This window comes from Thermobia domestica, chromosome 12 (assembly GCF_964235325.1).
Source record: "Thermobia domestica chromosome 12, izTheDome1.hap1.1, whole genome shotgun sequence".
In the NCBI taxonomy this organism is placed as follows: Eukaryota; Metazoa; Arthropoda; class Insecta; order Zygentoma; family Lepismatidae; genus Thermobia; species Thermobia domestica.
In genome coordinates, this window is record NC_137465.1 from 196,369,650 (window position 1) to 196,391,034 (window position 21,385).

The 21,385-nt window shown below is 34.2% G+C and overlaps 1 protein-coding gene across 2 annotated transcripts in view; it reads right to left on the reverse strand.

Annotated features, from left to right (window-relative positions):
• Positions 1–10,770: 10,770 nt before the first annotated feature.
• Positions 10,771–21,385, reverse strand: part of LOC145666917 (uncharacterized) — a 57,316-nt gene continuing 46,701 nt past the window's right edge. For both annotated transcript variants that reach the window (XM_081734515.1, XM_081734514.1), the window contains one exon: positions 10,771–12,941. In XM_081734515.1, the coding sequence (XP_081590641.1) occupies positions 12,797–12,941 (145 nt within the window). In that variant the 3' untranslated portion in view covers positions 10,771–12,796. The remainder of the gene's footprint in view (positions 12,942–21,385) is intronic.

Here is a 21,385-nt window from a genome sequence, read left to right on the forward strand (position 1 = left end):
TATATAGTTAAAAATTACTTTCATTGCGACAATATAATGGCCACTCTGAAAATTCCGAGAGAATAGAAATATTTTCAAATTTTATACTAAACATTTAATTGTAAGATTTCACCAGAATAAATATCTGTTTTGATAACTATACTTACGTCATGTATCACTCTTACTTTCTTTTATAAATTTCATTTCTACGTTATCAATTGTTATAGTAGAATTTTCAGCTTTTACAATTTTCAAAAGGAACGAAAAAATAATGATGAATTTTCTTTATTTCAAAAAGATATAGCCAAGAACTTTTAAAATAGCCGCTATGGAACGAGATCTTGTTCGTTTTCTTGGTTTATGTAGAATTTAATGTCCTTTTTAAGTAAAAGTTCTATCTTGTACACAGGGCCGGATCCAGGATTTTCCAAGGGGGGTGCACTAAATAACTGCCAGTACATTTGAATGAAATTTGAGTTTTTTTAAATGCCTTTAGGCATCTGTAGTGTGGATGAGGAATTGCCGTGGAAATGCTAAGTGTCTGCTCTCGGTCCTTCAACCTTCAGAAAATTGACTGAAACTATTGATTTTGCAAAACTCACTGCTAGCTTCTCACTTTAGGTAGTGTATATTTACAACGAAGGATTGAAACTTACAACGAAGGAGGGCTGCACGTGCACCTTTGCACCCCCCTAAGTCCGGTCCTGCTTGTACAAATTTTCAAATTTAGAAATACTGGTACAACCAAGATGACATTCTACAGAAGAAACAATACTTTTTATGTTGAACACGAGTTTCTCTGTAGTTACAATCACGTAGGTGTATGATAGCAGACGATAGGAGCTTCTCTTGATTTGTAGTTTGACATTGAAGGGGCATAGTGACTCAGTGGCAGAGCGCTTACCTCTGGTGCGGGGGGCCCTGGTTCGACCCGCGACCAAGTAAGTTTGTTGATTTTGAGTTTAAAAGTGCCTTTCAGCAGCGAGGCTATATGAGACGGGACCTACTGATTAACGTGGAATCCGAACCACATGAGCTCACGCCGGGAATCGAATCCGGGTCACCCACGCCAAAGGCGCGTACGCTAACCGCTTAGTCACAAAGGAGTTCCCAAGTAAGTTTGTAGTGAACAACATCATGTCCCTGGGTTTTCTCGGGGTACTACCGCTTCCTTCCACATTTCCATCCCACTAATGCTTCCATCATAATTCACTGGCCTTAATTATCGTCTCCCTCAGCTTAAAGGGCGTAAAAGTGGGACGTTAAATTAAAATGTTATTGTTTGAGAAAACCATGCCCCTGGGAGCTAAACTAATTTATTTCTTTATACCCTACGCTAAGGCCGTCAATGGGACACGATTGGAATAATATACGAGTTTTATTTTCTTTAATCCTTATGTCATACCGTGTTTTAAGTTTGTGTAACCCCGAGATTATGAGTAATAGAACTTACTGTTAACATAGGCTCAGAACCACAATCCGGACTTAAATACGGCGCAGTTGGTGGGTTTGCAGACTGTCAATATAGGCCCTGACAATATGGGTCGATCACCATCACACAATGTCGCTCGTAAGAAAGCTGACAACAGAATCACGCCACATGGTCCTAGCTCAGAATAATGCGAGGTGAAGTATTTATTTGAAATTTTATTTCTTCTGGGAAGGCTTAGATTTTAGCTTCCTTGAGGTTACACCATTACTAAGCAGACTTTATCGCACAAATTAAATATACTATCATTATGATTATTACTTTTATGTTTTTGTACAACACTTGAGCTATGAAAGACGGGACCTACGATTAAAGTAAGAGTCGTACCTTAGTTAACTGCCTTTTATCTTTTTACTCAAATACGATAACTTCAAAATAATCAGTAGGTCTAGTTTATAGACTATTTTGCGAAGAATAAAAGTTTTTCATTGATTTTTTACGAAGCAGACACTGCATTTACTTAACGTGTAATCTTAAATGAACGTTAAACAGATTCGTCCCATTATATTTTCCTCTAATTCTTGTTCTGAATAACAATGAATGATTACTACTCCGAAAATTTGACTAAATCCGAGCCCTAATTTTGATTACTCAGAAAATAAAGGCCTGTACAGAAATATATTTCACATGCATATTATGCAAATCAAGACCTATATCTATGCCAAGTTTGATCAAGATCGGATAAGTTATATAGATCGCGTACAAACTTCAAACATCCAAACCCCCAATTTTGATTACTCAGAAAACAAAAGCCTGTACAGGAAAATATTTCACATGCATACTATGCAAAAACCTGTGCCAAGTTGGATCAAGATCAGGTAAGTCGTATAGATCACGTACGAGCTTCAGGTGTCGAAACTCCAACTTTGATTACCAAATATCTCAGGAAAGTAAGGTCTGAATGGAAAAATGTTTCACATTACCAAATATCTCAGGAAAGTAAGGTCTGAATGGAAAAATGTTTCACATACATACTAAGCAAGTTAAGGCCTACCTCTATGGTTTATATAGTACTAAGCAATTAAGGTCTATTTCTAAGTTCTATGCCAAGTTTAATCAAGATTGGCTGAGTAATGTAGAGATTGTGGGCTTGTGCAGCGTCGTTTTTAGCGTTGTATTAAGAGCTTGACTAACTTGTGGTCCTTACTTTCGTATTTAGTAACACGTAAGTGAAGTTAACAACAGTTTATACCGAAAAAGGCCAACCTCGACTTTTTCGCAGGGTTGTCCAAACACTTTAGAAGAAACCAAGTTAATTGAGTTACATTCTCTCTTATATTGATTTGAACAATCCTGCGGAAAAGTCGAGGTTGGCCTTTTTCGATATAAATCGTTGTTAACCTCACTTACGTGTTACTAAATACAAAAGTAAGCGTCATGTGTTAGTCAAGCTCTTAATACAACGCTCATAACTACTTTGCATAAAGCCTTATATATTTTGGCCTTTTGATTGTTTTTCTGAAGAACAAAATTTGCCTGGAAATTTTTCGAATTCTTATACGAAGTTAATTGTCACTCTTAAAATAGTTAAAGCATTATTTCTTAGAGAGAATACTGAGAATCAATCCCTCGTCCCCAAAAGAAAAGTTTTAGTAAGAAAAGAATAATTCCCTCTTTTAAGTAGAATGTCACATGATACATAATATCTTTAAGGACTTTAAGTGAAAAGTTGCCTTACTTGGAAAGGTCAATGTAATGTTCAACTTATCATATTTGTAGGTCTCCCTCAATCTTAAGAACTTTAATACTTTTCAAGAATATCAAGTTTTTCTAAAATAATAAAGGGTGGGGTTCTTTTATTTGGAACAGGTGTTTAGCAGCAAATTCAACATAATTATTGACAAGGGCAAAAACAAAAAGTTACGAGATGAACAAGGGAAGACACAACAAGGAAGGAGATTAAAATAGGAGATTACATGATGGAAGAGGTGAAGAAGTTTTGCTACTTTGGAAGTAAAATAACGAGCGACAATATGCAAACAAAGTATAAAATCCTGAATATCTCAAATGAAGAATGTATACGAAGAAAAACAGACATATCTAACCAGGAACATTGACATAAAACTGGAAATATCTGAAGAAGTGCATATGCCATGAGTGTGGTTTTGTATGGATCATGCACTCTAGGAGAAGGGAAAAAACCGGGAAACAGAAGACTTCAAAATGTGGCGTTAAAGAAGGATGTTGAAAATTAGGAGGGTTGATAAGGAATCAAAGAGAAGAGTGTTGGAAATAGAAGGAGAAAGGAGAAATATATCAAAGAGTAGTTCGAAAAGAAGTGATAAGATGATTGGACACATTATGAGATATGGAGGAATCATGTTACTAGCTATGGAGAGAATAGCAGAAGGAAAATGGGCTAGAGAAACCCACGATTTAAATATACTGACCAAATAATACAAAATGTAGGGAAGAAAAGTACTGGTCACCCACCTCTCTTTGTAAACCTCTGAACTCGTAACCTACAGTTGGAATTAAATTAAACAAACATATTTTTTTGGGCAATTTGAGATCCTGATTTATTTAAAGCTAAAGTTTTGGAATGTCTTATTTATGGTTGACAGAATATGGTCTTGAAAATCAAGCTGGGTGGACAGTTTTTTTTTTTTTTTTTTTTTTTGAAAAAACTTGTACATAGAAATGAAAAGTTTGGTTCAAAATAGGAGAAATGGAAAGCTGTGTCAAAAGAGTCGGAAGACTACTGATCCGAGAAGAGAACTAATCTCTTTCCAGCCTTAGAAAAAAGTGGATGTAAACAAACCCACCTGACTACCAGTGGATCGATGACCAGTGATTGGTTGTTGGTCTCACTGCACTAATACTTCGCGTGCCGACCCCACTCATTGGAAATTGTAGAATGCAGAGAGTTCCATTTCGAAAAAGTTTTGCGATATTCCAACTTCCTTTCGCGTTATAAAACACAAAAGAGAACAACAGGAACAGAGGCAATCTTGTTAATATAACGATTTAAGAAAATATGTATTTCCAACATAACAGTAGTTAGTGTCAGTGCGTTAATTATATACGAACCAACAGAGCCTTCCACTTTGGAAATTATGCGACGACAAGAAGCTAGTAGAAGATCTTGCTATTCACGTCTCTCGCTGCCGAAGCATGTGTAAGCTGCGGAGTAATACATTTCGCTTTGTTAACATCTACTTTGTTCTAAGGCTGGAAAGACTTTATATACAAATTATAGACACGATATTTTAAGTTGCGAGGAGCGCAAGAACAGCTAAGCCTGCCGCTTCCTACATATCACTACAAACTATAAACATGAGTTGCTGTTAGCATTAATTTCAATATCCAGCGCCTTTTGTGTAATCTCCCGAAGTTTTGAGAGTGGCCATCTTATTATAGAAACATATTAAACTTCAGTTTTCCATTTGAGGACGTTGGGTATGGTAGACGTCGTAATTTTCTCTCCTTCGCTATGTATTGTTCCTATCCATGTCGCACGATGCAGATCGCTTTTCTCAACCTGAAAAGATAAGAAAAGAGAAACCTTTCCCATGGTTAAAAAACATGAAGCAGTAAACGTCTGAGAGAATGTACGTGGATCGTTTACGGTCAGACATATACTTACATTGCGCAGTATAACGTTATTGTTTTCAAGTGTCTTTTGTCAAAGTTAAGTTCTCAGTTGTCGAAGCTATCTTTTCATACTGTACCAGTCTCGTTGTCCAAATATTTCTTTGGGTTTGTTCGCTCAATTTTACAGCGTAAATTCACAAAATATTTAAAAGCAATACAAGCTAACGTTAAAATTGTATAGGAATGTTTTTTTTTTAAAGTTCTTAGTACTCACTTGTCTTTGAAAGTCTCACTCTGTATTCTTATCCATACATAGAATTTAAGTGAACAAATATGAACTCCTTTGACCTGTTGAGAATTTGATTGAGAGCAAAGTATTGATATTTTATAGGTATGTTTCCAGGAATTCGACCTTTAAAACAGAGTTGTGTAACAAAGGTTATTTGAAAAACTCTATATCATATATCTTAGCATTTACACATGCTACACTTTGATATAGCTAACGTTCTTAATAAAACCCCAATTACTACTATCTGCTACAATGTTAAGGGCATTTCGATATGGGAAGTTCGTATTCTTCCATGTGCTCTTTCCCCTTAGTTAGAGTGCTTACATCTGGTGCATGAGGTCCTTGGTTTGGTCCCCGGCCAAGTAAGTTTCTAATGTAATCATTGTGTCCGTAAGTTTTCTCGGTGTCCTCCTGTTTCCTCCCATTTTCTCATTCCACCAATTCTTACATCATCATTTACTTGCCTTAACCTTCCATCTCCCTTAGCCTAACAGGCATAATTATAGGACGTTAAACTGGAAGATTTAAACCATTTTTTTCCTTACTAGTGCTGTTCACATTATATGACACTTTCGGTTTTCCAATTGTTGAAAAATCAAATATCTGAAAATCGATTTTCGGTTTTCAAAACCGAAAGACTGGTGATCGGTTTCGCCGTTGCTTCAGTGACGACTTTTCTATTCTGTATTCAAGGCCCAGCCTAAGCTGGCTACCTGCAAGATATGGTATATTGTACGGTATTTGTTATTTTATTCAAATATTTTCTACATGCTTTTCAAACATGGCCCGTATGCTAACAATGCAGGAGGAGATGAAATCAAGTTTGCTACTAATATGAAACTATTGTATAACCTTTGAAAGTATTCAGTTCTATTTCAAAATTTAATCTTTGTAAATATTAAATAGTTATGTTCAGAAATGTTTATATATATATTCCTGTATATATGTTGAAAAATAATAACTTTACACTGTAAAATTCAACGAACAATTTTAATCAAAATTTAATGTAATAGTTGAATAGTTGAAAATAGTCTGTGATAAAATAAATAGAAATTACTACAAGTAGTAGAAAAAAGGATTGTGTAAAAGAAAAGTATAGCTAATGCTATCAAGGATAAAGAAGAATGCATTGATAATAATTTGTAATTTTAAGCTAATGACGGCAACAGGATAATTTTAATTTTGGTATGACAATGGGAAGAGAGAATGAAAATTACTGAGATAAAGTTGAAAACGGTGTTCAGTCAATTTTTGCAAATACTCTATCAAGCTGCAATGGTGGAACCAACACCTGGCCAAAGCTAAATTCTATATATGTCTATGTTCATCTTGGCTCTCCATTTGAACGTTTGATTTCGGAGGGTATACTGGTCCTCAAGCAAACCATATTTTAACCTTCCTTTCTTTAATATTTTGTATACTTTAACAGTTTTTGAGAATTTGTTGGAAGGACCAAAAATAGCCCATCATATTCTTAATTATGTGAAGCTATGACGATATTCGGATATTTATGACCCCTTTAGTAGGCTACAGTTGACAAAGATGTCCATTTGGAATTGTACTATCACGCAATGTCCCAGCGATCACGTTTCGCTGGTCCCTATAGATTGATGCCTCACGAAAGAAAAGCAAACTTTCATTGAAAAATGTGTGAAAAATCAGTTTCGCATGTTAAAGTTTCTGAAATGAAATGTGACCATGTAAAGAAAACTGGAACACATGAATATCTTTTAAAGTGAAAATATTAAATATGTTGGTTCGTAAAAGAACTATTCTAATGCGGATGTTGCGTAACATTAGAAAATTAAGATGAGTACATTAGGTATTACTAGAATTCTATTTTAAACTTTAAAGTATACTAGTCTAAATTAAATTATAGAGGATTTTTTCTCGATATCGAATTGAGCAAATCGTACAAATATAAAATTATGTAAACGCAATTGATTTTCGTGAGAGTTTAATATCCAATTACTATTTAGACGGTAAACATCCAAGTCACATTTCATTTACTCTAATATTGAGTGATTTATTTATTAATATGGTTTCATATATAGATGTGAGACTACTCTACATCTGAACATTGTAACAGGAAAAGATGGAAATGAATTTTGTAAGGGAGTTACTTAGGGTTTAGATTTAAAAATACGTCCCATCCCTTTATTTATCTAGTAGGATACTGAGGAAATACTCCAATCCGAATGAGCAAAATCCAATATCTTGTTACAAGTGATAATGGTTATCATTCAACTTATTTTCTTTTACGATAGTATATTAAAATGTGATTTGCTATTGCTATTATGTAGTCGATATGATCAGTTAATTAGTATAGAAATTCTGTTTTAAAAAAAACCATGAACTTGAGATGTTTCCAGCTCGTTGTACTCTTGATTAAAACAAAATCTGCTAGAATATTATGTAATTGTGGTAATTTAGTTTCGGATATGCTTATAGTTTGAGAAAGAAAATAGGTGGTAACAGTAGACAATGAAAGTAGAAACAAAAGAAGAACAGAACTTAACGTGCTACGACTCTAGACTACTAGGCTTTTGTATGCAACGTCATGTACAAAAGTTTACATGTTGAAATCGTGATATGTGTACAGTAGCTTGTCCTTAAAAGGCGTAATCACTGCAAACTTAAAATACTGCTAATTTTACAGTAATTATGTGATATCTTCAAATAGATAATCAAAATGTGGAACAAGAGCACGCTAGACAATATTATTTGGCATGAGGTACCGCTATCACGAGTCACCTAGCAGCTTTCCCCTCTTGCAGCCATTTAAAAACGCGAAAATAAAGAACGATTTTCTAAATGGCTGGAAATCGAAAGCAGATAAGTGAGTCGTGATAACGTTATCTCATGTAAAATAATATTGTCTAGCGAGCTCTTGTTCCACTTTTCGATTCTCTTTTATTTATTTGAAGATATCACATAATTACTGTAAAATTAGCGGTATTTTAATTTTGCCGTGATTGAGCCTCTTAAGATCAATCCAAAACAAATCTATAAGTCGTTACGAATAAAGTTCAAACAAGAAGAATAATTACTTTTGACATGATCTGTTAAGTATGTCTGAATTTTCATTCCAGAAACAACGATAGTATAACAGACAATACACTAAGCACATGCCATAAAGGCTGCTGTGTTCTTTTGTAGGTTAAATTACCAAAGAGTTTAAAACAAATACGTATTAGTTACTAAGAGAACATAAACAACATTTTGTTGTTTATATAGTACTACAAAGCAATGTTCAAGTAAGTTCTGAGTTATGTAAAATAGTAAAAGGACTCAGAAGGCACTAGAAACTTGTACAGACATACTATCTACTAAGAATGAAGAAATATTTGATTTAATATATTTTTATATATAATTTAGTGCAAACAGCGTTGAATACGAGTGGCACCTTTCTTTTTCTAGCCCATTAATTTATATGAGGAGTTATTTTTCTTTTTTTAAAGTGAACCATGAAAGTAAACTAGAATTTTAATGTTTTGATTTTACGTCTTTCTTCTTCAAAGCTAGTTAAATGTTTCTTTTCTTATTGAAAATTAAAATTGTTGTTATATATAATTTTAAAATTTAATTTACGTATATATATATATATATATATATATATATATATATATATATATATATATATATATATATATATATATATATATAGGGTGTTACAAAAGTGTGTCACGATATTTTGGTAAGAAATTCCTTACATCAAAATGAGAAAAAAAATCATTTGGAGCTGTACTCAAAAATGGATAATTTCGGAGTTATAGAGTACCGAAAACGTGAAACAAGTGAACTTTAAAAGTTCATAGCTCCACTACTATGGGATCTATCGTAGTCGGGTCAAGACATCACTGAGGAACTGGTATATGAACTATCCAAATATACTGTACTGTACATGTTTAAGAATGTTTGACTACTTGTACAACAATTTTTAGAGAGGTAGGTGGAGAGTGATCAAGTATTCCCAAACAGACTCTCTCTGAAGATGATTGTACTAGTGCAAGAGATTCTGAAAGATGTATATTTGGATAGTTCAAACACTAGTTCCTCAGTGATGCCTTGGCCAAACTATGATCGGTTCTATAGTAGTGTAATTATGGACCTTAAGAGTCTTCATCCCGGCGAAATTAAAATACCGCTAATTTTACAGTAATTATGTGATATCTTCAAATAGATAAAAGATAATCGAAATGTGGAACAAGAGCGCCCTAGACAATATTATTTTACATGAGAAACCGTTATCACGACTCCCTTATCTGCTTTCGATTTCGAGTCATTTTGAAAATCGGCATTTATTTTCGCGTTTCTAAACAGCTGAAAACGGAAAGCCACTAGGTGACTTGTGATAACGGTACCTCACGCAAAATAATATTGTCTGGGGCGCTCTTGTTCCATATTTCAATCATCTTTTATCAATTTGAAGATATCACATAATTACTGTAAAATTAGCGGTATTTTAATTTCGCCGGGATGAAGACTCTTAAAAGTTCATTTTTAACGCTTTTGGCACCCTGTAACTACGAAACTACGCACTTCCGACCACAGGTCCATATGAACTTTTCTTCTTATTTGGATGTGAGGAATGTATTCACAAAATATTGTAACACAGTTTCCTAACTCCCTGTATATATATAAATGAATTTTTCGTATATAATGAAAAATTTATTTTCAAAAAACAGAATCCAGTTAAATCACATAATGAAAATTTCAGCTTATTTCAAACAGAAAATAGAAAAAATAATTAAATTCGCATATAAATGAATGGGCTAAAAGTAAATGTTCCGTAAATATTCAACACTGTTAGAAACTAATGAAAAAAAAACAAATGATGAAGTTTTTATATATAATATATAAATATATGTTTTATATAAAAAATGTTAAAGAGTTTTATTGCAGAAATTCACAGTGAAAAAGTATATGTATTTTTTATATTATATTACACAGAATTAATTCAAGAAGGAAGAGTCACTTCTTGTCAGTAACAAATGGAAGATATTGTCTTAATGTCCTTGTCTATACATTACAACGTTTCTAATTATTTTTTTTTTTCATAGTCAATATTAATAGAGTTTTGTCATGGATTGTCCCAAAATCACACCAACCACTACATCCCTATTTCTCAGTATGAACACCCGAGAAGATTTTTGTAGAAACCCGACACCAAACAACAATCCAGTCTTCCGTAAAGTCTTCCAGATTGAATTGTTTCTGCAAAAGTCTTTTGTTGAGTTTTGGTTCTTTTTCTATACTTATAAAGTAACAGTCCCTGTCACAAAAAGTCCACATTTACTCAGTAGAGTTATGTAATGTAACATGGTACATAATGTCTTTTTTCGTTGTTGATAAAAATTTGCTATAGTCTTTGTTGAGCAAGAAATTTCATAACACTCTATTACCTAAAGTTGAAGCGAAGAAGGATCTTTCTCTATCCTAGAGAATGTCCTATAACGCACATATAAGTTACTAACTATTGAATCTGTAAACTCTCTACATACTAAATGTAACATCAAATTTAAACATAATTCATTAGTTTTCTAGTAACCTTTTATTATTTGTAATTAACTTAGAGAAAATTTGGTACATTCTGTCCTTCTTCTCCCAAAAGAAATTACAAACAAAATTTTATAAACTGACCAAAGCAAAGTGGTATTACTTGTCTTCCGGATTCTGTGAAGTTACGAATCAATCTGAGTAAGAAGTTCTTTATAAGGATGATGTGTCAATAGTCATTGGTTATTAAATATTTCTAACCTAGCTTTGACTAATGTTGGTTGATTTTATTTACAAAGCGCAATTCTTCAAAAGGACTTTTTAAATATTTAGTATATTAGTTCGCGGCCTACGACGATGTTCTGAGGCTAATGAAAATTCGGATTTCAAATTAGAAACATCTGCAACAAGTACAGTGGACATGATTTATAACAAATACATACAATGGATTAAGCTTTTTAAAAAATATAAAGAAATCAAGATACTCGATATAATCATATATTGAATCTGCTTGCCTGACCTCATTGTTTGTCTTGGAGAATATTTTTTTTATTTCTTTCTTTATATCGAACTAACATGAGGCTTCGACTTAAAAGATCCAAAGTACGTAGGCTTCGAGTGGGAATTAAAAGGTTCTATCAACAAAAGTGCTTAGCTGTGACGAAGCCATTTAAATTGTTGGTCATTATTTGATAACGGAGATAACTATATTTCTTGTCAATTGTCTTAGCGTTTTTTGCCGTATTGTCATGTTACTGTTCTTTTTTTAATATTTATATATGAAATATCTGATTAATTAAAGCAAAATCAGATAAAATTCATGGAAGCTTTTGACTATATCTAATAGCTAAATTTTAAAAGTCAGTCTCTATTTTTTGAATCAACGACTCGAGATCTCTTAATTTCTTTGCGCAATAATATGAAGCCAGCAAATTACCACTAGTCTTACTATATAAAGAATAGACATGTAATGGCAACTATGTCAAATATGACGTAGCACGAATCTTACCGACTATTTCATCCCAATCGCGAATACTAGCTGCAGTTACAGTTTAGAAGATGATCTTGTTATAACACACCCTTGAGGATGGACGGGTATTTTGGATGATAACGAATTACATCTTATAATTCAGGATTTAGAAAATACGTTTATAAGAAAATGTTGCTTACTAGTTTTTGTGCCTATAAAATATTTTTAATATCTTTTATAAGAAAATTAAAGCTATTTGTTTGTCTAAGCAACTTACTAATACTGTATAATATTTGATTAAAATCATAATGGTTCATTGTTTACTTCTTACTGATTGATTGATTTTTACTGAAAAATATCGAAATGCACAGAAATATTCTTCAATGTAAAAATGGCTCTTTTAAACTGGCCTACTTTATTCAATAAATAAAGTAATTAAAACTTTGACACATTTTTATAAAAAGAAAATGATGTGTAACTAAATCAAGTTAATATACTACTGAAATATACTACTGATTCTAGTATACTGTGGAAGTTGTGAACTATTTAATACTTCATTATCGCCTAACGCTTCTTTAAAAACAAAGAAAATTGCTATAATTCAAAGCAATGCTACTTTTTTAAGCATTGCGGAACACTAACGTAAGTTGACCAGCTTTAGGCAATAGAGTGTACAGAATCTTTCTGTTGCTCCCTTTTTTATTTAGTGTTAAAAGAAAAAAGTCACTAGTAAAGTCTTGTTTCTTTGATAACAACGATCAAAGTAGTTTTTTTTTTTCTTGTTGCTTCGACAACAAGGAAAAAAATGGCAAAATTATCCGAAGAGGCATCCTTTTCGCATTGGTCCAATTCAATCATTGCTGCCTTACCCTAGTTCTTCAGGTCTCGCACTATCTGCAGTCCATGCCTCGCATACCTGCAAGTTTACTTTTTTTTGCTCACCAATCTCTCTCTCTCTGTCTGTTTGTGTGCGTTCCTGAAAGAAGTTGGTTCGGTTTCGTTGGACGATGGCTGCTGGGTCACAGAAGTATCTCCTTCAGACTTCCGTGTTCACGGTGCAGGACGGGTAGAGCCTCAAGCAGTTCTTCTTATTCTGTCCGTCCTTGGCCGCCTGCACGTATTTGTAGAACCTCACTACAGCTGAGTTGGTCGACGTCGGCTTCTGGAGTTCCCTGGAGTCTCTGCAATAAGAGCATGAATGAATGAAGATTAGCCGTGAGCAGAATACACTGAACCAAATTGAGAAAGGAGTATAGAACCAAATAACAAAACAAAAATAATTGAATTTGTCACTATATATACACATTGGATAACTCGATGGAAGTAAGATGGTATCCCTTGTGCCGTTGCAATGTTTGTGAAAGCACTTCTCAAACATTTTCAAGTAAGAACCACTTTTCTTTGTCAGAATGTTCTGCGACCATAAATTTGCTTTCGATGGGAACATCCCAGAGAAAGCAAATTTATATATTTTATTTTTAAAGAATGTCCCTTATGTACCACTCTACTAGTATACTTATATCATTAAAATTAGCATTTTGTTAGCTTGAGAATTCGCCTCCGTATCCTCGCGTTTGCTCAGCCTAAGCTCCCCACCTAATATTTCAACCTTTGCTTCTTAATGCTGTGCTTGTTCATCGCATTTCTACTTTTGTTACGTTATTTTTTATGAATTTTTTCTATAAGATCAATAATATTGAAGTTAATGGATCATCATCCCTTATTACGTAATTAATATAGATCTTTAACTAATTCCATAGCCACGTTTCATTAAAACATTTTTCAATTTTGTCTCTGCGATCAAGAATACGGGAGTAATGAAAGTTTTAAACTTTCAAACGGCACCATTTTGAAATAAGATGCAATGTTTAAAAACAAATTAAAACAAAAGTTGTGTAGATATGCTTACGAGGATTAAGAAACACTTTCTATTTTTTTCCCTCTAGTATCAATATTAAGGTAGTTACGGATCTTTCAACAATACATGGGATCAAATTTTAGAAATCAGATTTTTTAGAATTTTATTTTCCACAATTTTCTTCTTTTGTCGTTTTCAAAAACCTAGGAGTATTCCAAGTTTTGAATTTCTTTTCTAATATGAAATACTTAAATTTTAAAGTTTTTTTTTGGTTGAAAAATGAAATCTTTAAGCTTAACGTCCCACGATTATGCCGGTTAGGCTAAAGGAGACGGTGATAATGAAAAATGAATGAAATGGCGGAATGAAGAAAGTGAGAGGAAACGGGAGAACCCCGAGAAAACCCCACAAGCATGATGTTTGTCCACCACAAAGTCCACATGGCGCGAGCTGGGATCGAACCTGGAAACCCAAGCACCGGAGGTGAACACTCTATTACTGAGCCACCGCGCCCCCACTTTGTTGAAAAATATCACCATTTGAGTAACAAGGGGCCCTAAATTAAAAATTATTCAGTCTTGACAATTTTTGTGTGGGTTAATTCCGGGAGGCTACAAACATGGCAAACTTCATCATTGTAGTTCTATCGGAACTGACTAATGGGGTGTAGAAGGTGTCCCATTTAAATAACATGGGGTAGATATTTTAATTTCCCATAAAACCCAACTAAAGATTTTTTTTTTTAAAAAAAATGGTAATTTACTTGGATAACGCTATCAAAACATATAACTATACAGTTTCAAGCTTTTATTCCAATTCCAATTACTTAAACATGATATTCAATGTCCAAAAAGGGTCCATTTAAGCAATATAGGGATTTTTTTCACTCTCCCTTTTCTTACCTTCTGGAAATATTTTTAAAAAATGGCCTTTTAACAATTTTCCTGTTGATTTCCTTGTGACAAATAATTAATACTTTTCTGACCAGAGTAGGACCTAGATACTTATTTTATTCAAATTAAAATAAGTCATAACAATTTCAATAACTTAACGTTATCTTCATCAAACATTAACTAACAGAAATATCTTCATAGTAGCATTAATACTGTTAATTAATACTGTTACAGAATTTCAATTATCTAATTTTATAATTTTTAATTTTTAATATGTAACAATCAAGTATTGTGATAATTTACTGTTTAATTTTAAATATTTAGTATAATTGCTATTTATGATCATTATTATTTTCACTTTCCCTTTATTATTATTATTATTATTATTATTATTATTATTATTATTATTATTTTAACAAATTATTCCAAATGTCATAACTTCTATAATGATATAATTTCATTTCTATTGCTTCTCTTAATAATTCCTCATATCCGTGATTTTATCTTTCCATTCATTCCAAAAATTTTCAACATGCGTAAACATGTTTAAAGAAGAGAATATTTTTTGTGTTTCAAAGTTTTTATCTATATTTATATCTATATAACTAATTTCTCATTTCTCAGTTCTAGCATTGAAATTTTATATATTTTATCATACAGTAACATTGCTATAAACAGTTACATTACTATGACATTTGCTATAAACAATAACATTTTCTTTGAACAATGTACTATCAAATAATATACAGCAATTTTCTTTTACACAAAATTCTGTGCTGAATGAAAAATCACAAATACACCATTATTTTGATTCATTTGTATTTCCACCATTTATTAGCAGCAAGGATGAATGTGATCTATAGCTTAGGATGACCTGAGAACTTGCGTAGTGCATTCAATACTTTCCCCGAGAATCAAACCCAGTCTCGTGCATTGAAGGCATATGCACTAGCAATTAAATCAGGAATAAGAGTCACAAAAACCTCATAGTAACATCGACTCAATGCTAGTATATGGGGGCGCAATGTAAGTGGGCATACTATGTGTCTATGTTTCCCTTTCGTAATTGATAAACGTAGTTTAAACATAGCATGTAATTTTCTCATAGTAGACTACATTCGGTAGTAAATCACACTTCAAGTTGATAACTTTGAAAAGAGAATAAGTTATCTTGTGAAAAGAACTGAGTTTAAGAAAACACTGTACGACAATCGGCCGGAGAATGCACGGAACTTCGAAGACGCCGCTCTACAAGGTGTTCCAATTTCGTGCAAGACTTCCACTTCAGACGAATTGCATATGAAAAAGGCAGAAAGGGAAATGAAAAATATTGCCCGGTTTAACACGTGGAGATATTTGCTAGCAAGGGCGCAGATTTCTCTGTAAATTTTGGGGGGGCCCATTCAGATGCAGAAGATATATATGTAAGGATTTTGAGACAAATTGCATTCAAATTATGCCAAATATTGTATATTCACAAATACAATACGGGGGCCCACATGAGCTTGGGGCGGCCCGGGCTCCCCGGCCCTCCAGGATCGGCGCCCTTGTTTGCTAGTATATAATAAATATATACAGATGCTTAACAAAATAATAGTGACACATGTTAAAGGTGCAACTCACTAAACAAATATGGCGTTGAAACACCTTACACTCTCAGAACAGTTCTGATGTGACGTAAAATGGTAGCATATAGAATATTACACCTTTCCATGTGCAGTGTTTCACTGGGTACCGTAAGAGAGGGAAATCAGCGCCGGATTCGTGTTTTCAAACTAGACCACAGATGTTCAATTATTTTCAGGTCCAGAGATTGGATGACCCAAGGTGCCATCCTTGAATCATATCGAGACAGCTCCATATGAGTGAATCACACTTTCTCATCCAGGAATATGACGTCATTGCCTGGAAACATCTGGATGATAGGTTGGATGGTTAGTAAAATGGAGACATAATCACGGACAGTGGCGCGACGGTTAAACATCGACACAGGACCCACTGAAAACCAATATATTGCGGCCCACAGCATCACAGAACTATTGTTATATTACTTGGATGGAGAACGTGCGGATCATAAGCTGTTTGCGCGTCCGCCATTCATAAACACGGCCTGTTGTTTGAAATAAATAGAAAGATGACTCGTCCGACCATATCACACGTTTCCAGCCATCAGCAGTCCGTGTTACATGTTCGCAGCATCATTAGTGCCGTGCTAAAGCGTTATTATCCCTTATTAGCAATTTCTGTCATTCAATACGACCCCGTAAATACATGTCATATAACTCGAGGCCGACTAAAGATTGTCGACGCAGGCTGTGCCCAGATACTGCTTGAGTTCCTCCGTAACTTGCACTACAGTTGCATGATGGTTCTGAGTGCATTAATGCTCGAGGAAACCTGTCAGGAAGGGTCTTCTTCCGACCACTGTTCCTCTTTTGCGATGTGGTTTTGCCGAGAGTTTTGTAGGATATCATTACCTTGGACACTATCCCTCGCGCGATACACTCAACACACTTTCCACTTTGGCCATGCTCGCGCTAAATAACCGAGCGCTAACAATTTGTTCTCTTTGAAAATTGGACAGGTCACCAATTTTGCACCATCAGTTTACTGGACATTACTGTTCTACTGCTCCCCACGTATTATCGTGTTTCACCTAAACAGGCAGCCAGTAACAATTTGGCGTTGTGGTCACTGCTTGACTGTTACCAACCCAGACATCTGGTGTGTTTTCAACTTCAGATGTTTCTAATGTTTTTATAATCATCTGCGTATGTATATATTTATAAAGGTTAGAAAAATGACAGGAGTGAGGGAAATTTCCGAGAAAATGAAGATTTAAGGTGGCATCAAGACGTGCAAGAAGAAATGATAACAGATGAATGAAAAACACTCCTAAGAAACAAGAAACGTTCCTTTAGAAATATTCTCGAGCAAAATAGTGTAATGAAATCAAGATATCTGACGAGTAGCTTGGGACAAGAAAAAATGATCAAGATATATATTTGTGAAGAAGAGTTAAGAGATCTGCTTCCAGCAGTGGATTGATACTAGTTGACCCAAAGACTAAAAAGAGTTGATGTGACACGTGGAACACACATACTACACTTGTTACACGGTCTTCGCGGAAAAAAAAAGAAAAGAAAAATCAAAGTAGGAAAACTGGTTAGTATTGAAACAGTTGTTAACTTGCAAACGTTTTTGCTGTTAAAATGAAGGCACTGAGTTTTTATTATTATTATTATTATTATTATTATTATTATTATTATTATTATTATTATTATTATTATTATTAATAATAATAATAATAATAATAATAATAATAATAATAATAATAATAATAATAATAATAATAGATCAGGTTTTCTGATAACCCAGCTCCTGAGTGGCTACACCTTCAGACAATAACCATTAGGAGTCACGGTAAACAGATGTGCCTATGCTTCTTTTTTCAAATATGTGATCATTCTACGAATTACTGTATCTTGATTGTCTGGTTGTGTCTTTTAGTCAATACAAGGAATATAGATAAAGACTTGAAACAATACTTTGTCTTAACTTCCATAATCTTGATTTGGTTTTTCTTTCATTTGCATGATGTAGACTAAAGAGCACAAGACTATTTTCAACAGTTTCCACCTTGACACTGAAATTATTATGGTGCGTTAAGTTCTCATACTGCTCATACATGCTACAGTGCAGCTTTGACAACAACAACTGTGTGGAGTGAAGCATTCTCATGTAGTATGAGAGCTCCTGGTTCAGACAACTGCCTCCAATGAACTGAGACGCAACTAGACAGTTGAAACCGAAACATTATTTGTTCCATAGATGGCACTATATGTTATGCGCGGTTTAATTACCAATGATGCGATATTTTCAGTGTGAGGCTAGAAACTTTTTGAAGTACCCTCGTATGGAAATATATATGCCTGAGTGTCCTATCTGAAGGCAGATTTTAAACCATATAACCCAACGTAGCTTAGGTAAGGCTACTTAGACAATAGAGCCGGAGACAGGTGATCAATTTGTTCCCTTATGATTTTGATTTGATTTGACTTTTAGTTTAACGTGCCTTTAAGCAGAAAGGCTATATGAGACGTGGACCTACAGCTTAACGTAGGATCCAAACCACACGAGCTCCCGTCGGAATCGAGACTAGGTCTCCCACGCCGAAGTCATGTACGTTATTGCTTAGCCATGAAGGAGCTCCCCTATGATTTAAAAAAATATATGGCAAAATAGAAAGCAAGAGTTGGAGTAAAGGAGATTGAGGACAAGGCTGAGAAATAAGATTAGTGATACCACATATATATAAGTAATGTGTGTTACTTTACTAGCTGAAATGCCCGTTCTACACACAGGAAGAATAAGTTAATGAAGAATATTGAATCCTTCTCTCACCGCTAGGATATGCATGTCAATGAAAGTGCAATATTAAAAACCAATGAGATATGCTATTTTTGGCATAAATTTTGAACACTCTACCTTTAGGATACGCTCTTTGATCAGAAGTTACATGATAAAATCCGAGTTTGACCTAAGTGGTAACTAACTAACTAATTCTATGGCCTATGGAACCTGAAGGTTCAATGCCGCGTTCACAAAAGCTCTCCATTGACTTCTATCCTTAGTCAACTTGATCCAGTTTCTACTTCTGGGAGATCCACCTTAATATTGTTCTCCCATCCGCACCTAGGTCTTCGTTTTGCGATTGGTCTTCCAGTTAAGACTGTAAGCGTTCCTACTTTCTTCCATCTTGGCTACATGAACTGCCCACCTGAGCCTTCTAGATTTGATTACCCTTACAATATTTGGTAAACGGCATGTGAGATACTGTATTTTCTGCTGAAAAATTTAACGCCATCTATTCCTTAAGATACGTCGTTTAATCAAAGTAAGATGTAAAAAAAAAAAAAAAAAAAAAAAAAGTAGCTCAAGGTAGGTACTATGATCGAAAATTCACTTCAAACTGTTCAACCGTTTCCTCTAGATACGATAACAAACAACTGGCAACATCGTTTTCGATGCGAGGAAATGAATTATAGAAAATGCTTCCTTTCCTTCCTTCAAACGAATATTTTCAGAAATGCTCAGACACGTGCCACTTATTTTTAATGGGTAGTTTAAAATACTAAGTTTCATCTTCCTAACATAACGAGCTCATGATATACTGTATTTTTTACTAGGGATGCGCAAGAGACGAGTCGAGACAGGATTTTCCTTACAAAATTCGAGTCGAGACACGGCTATTTCAATAGAGAAATATACATTTTTCGAGTCAAGACATCACTTTTACAGCACATTTTCGAGACGAGACAGCCACAAATCTTGTCTCGTGCGCATTCCTATTTTTCATATTCATTTTAAACCTCCTCTAGCCCTTCCTTAAGGTTGTCCCCAGTGGCATATTTAGGGGGTGGCTATCGGGCTCAAGCCTCCCCCCCGAAATAGATAAATTTATACATAGTATATATAATAACTGTATACCTATATAGAACCAGTACATACACATCCACTCAGGAGAATGTGCATAGCCTCCCCCGAAACAAAATCCTAAATACGCCACTAGTTCTTCCATTTTCCCCCAGATTCTCACTCCACTAATTCTGTCATCATGATTTACTTTCGTTAACCATGCGTCTCCTTTAGCCTAAATCATGATCGTCGGACATAAAACCAGAAATGTCACTTCATTTTTACTACAATGTTCAAAAGTTAGGGCAAAACATAACCATTGCAAATACCAAATGTGGTTCGTTTGGAAGTAAGCGAATGAAATTGGAGATATTGTCGAAAATACGTCACTCTAGAATGACACTGAATTGGATCGGAGCAAACATCCCTTTTCAGGATCGAGACTATATGAGACGTGGACCTTTACTTTAAAATAGAATCTAAACAATAGTAATGTGTCAAAATTTCAAAACTCTCCCACTGGGAATCGAATCCAGGACTCCGTGCACTAAAGGTGTGCGCGCTGACCACTATACTAGCAGGAAAGGTTCACTTCCATTGAATAACCGGTATGAAACATACGACAAAAAATGACTACACCATATGGGGGATCATAATCTCTAAATACAATAAATACATGCAGGCGCGCAATCAGAATATTTTTCTTGGGAGGAGTCCAAAGTTTTTTTTGCGGGGGGGGGGAGTTCAATAATACATCTATGTAGTATTAAACGTATGTTATCCTTTACCCGAAAAGACTATAACTAATTGTTAATTACTGCCATCTGTATTCTCAAAAAATCCGATAGAGTTAGATTATTTTTATATAAGAAAAGGAAGATGTAAAATCAAATCTTAAATTACATCAGTGATTTCTCTGTTAAACAAGTAGAGTTACGTTACGGAATTGTACAAATATTAGACAAACTACGAAATTTTGAGGGCGCCCCGACCCCCATCCTCCTGGGTTCGCCTCTCAATAAATGTAGGGGAGGTGGGGGCATAATGTACACCTTAAGATTGAAATTGAAATAATAGCGTTGCTATGAATAGAAAGTCGATGATTTTGTAGTTGAATATTCTTTATTCTTTCTCCTACAAATGTAAATAGGTGTAATGCGTGAAAGTTTTACCAAATAAGTTGTATGTGCAAATAAATTGACCTATTGTGAGTGACCGTTTTACTCTACCCCCTGGGTAAAATGGCCCCATCGTTGGATCATATATATATATATATATATATATATATATATATATATATATATATATATATATATATATATATATATATATATATATATATTAACCAAAATTACGTTCTGTTTCGATAAGGAAATGCTAGTTTCCTTATTCATTGAAAATGTCAATGAAACAATTAGCTCTACAACTATAAAACAATGAGCTGAAAACTATAAAA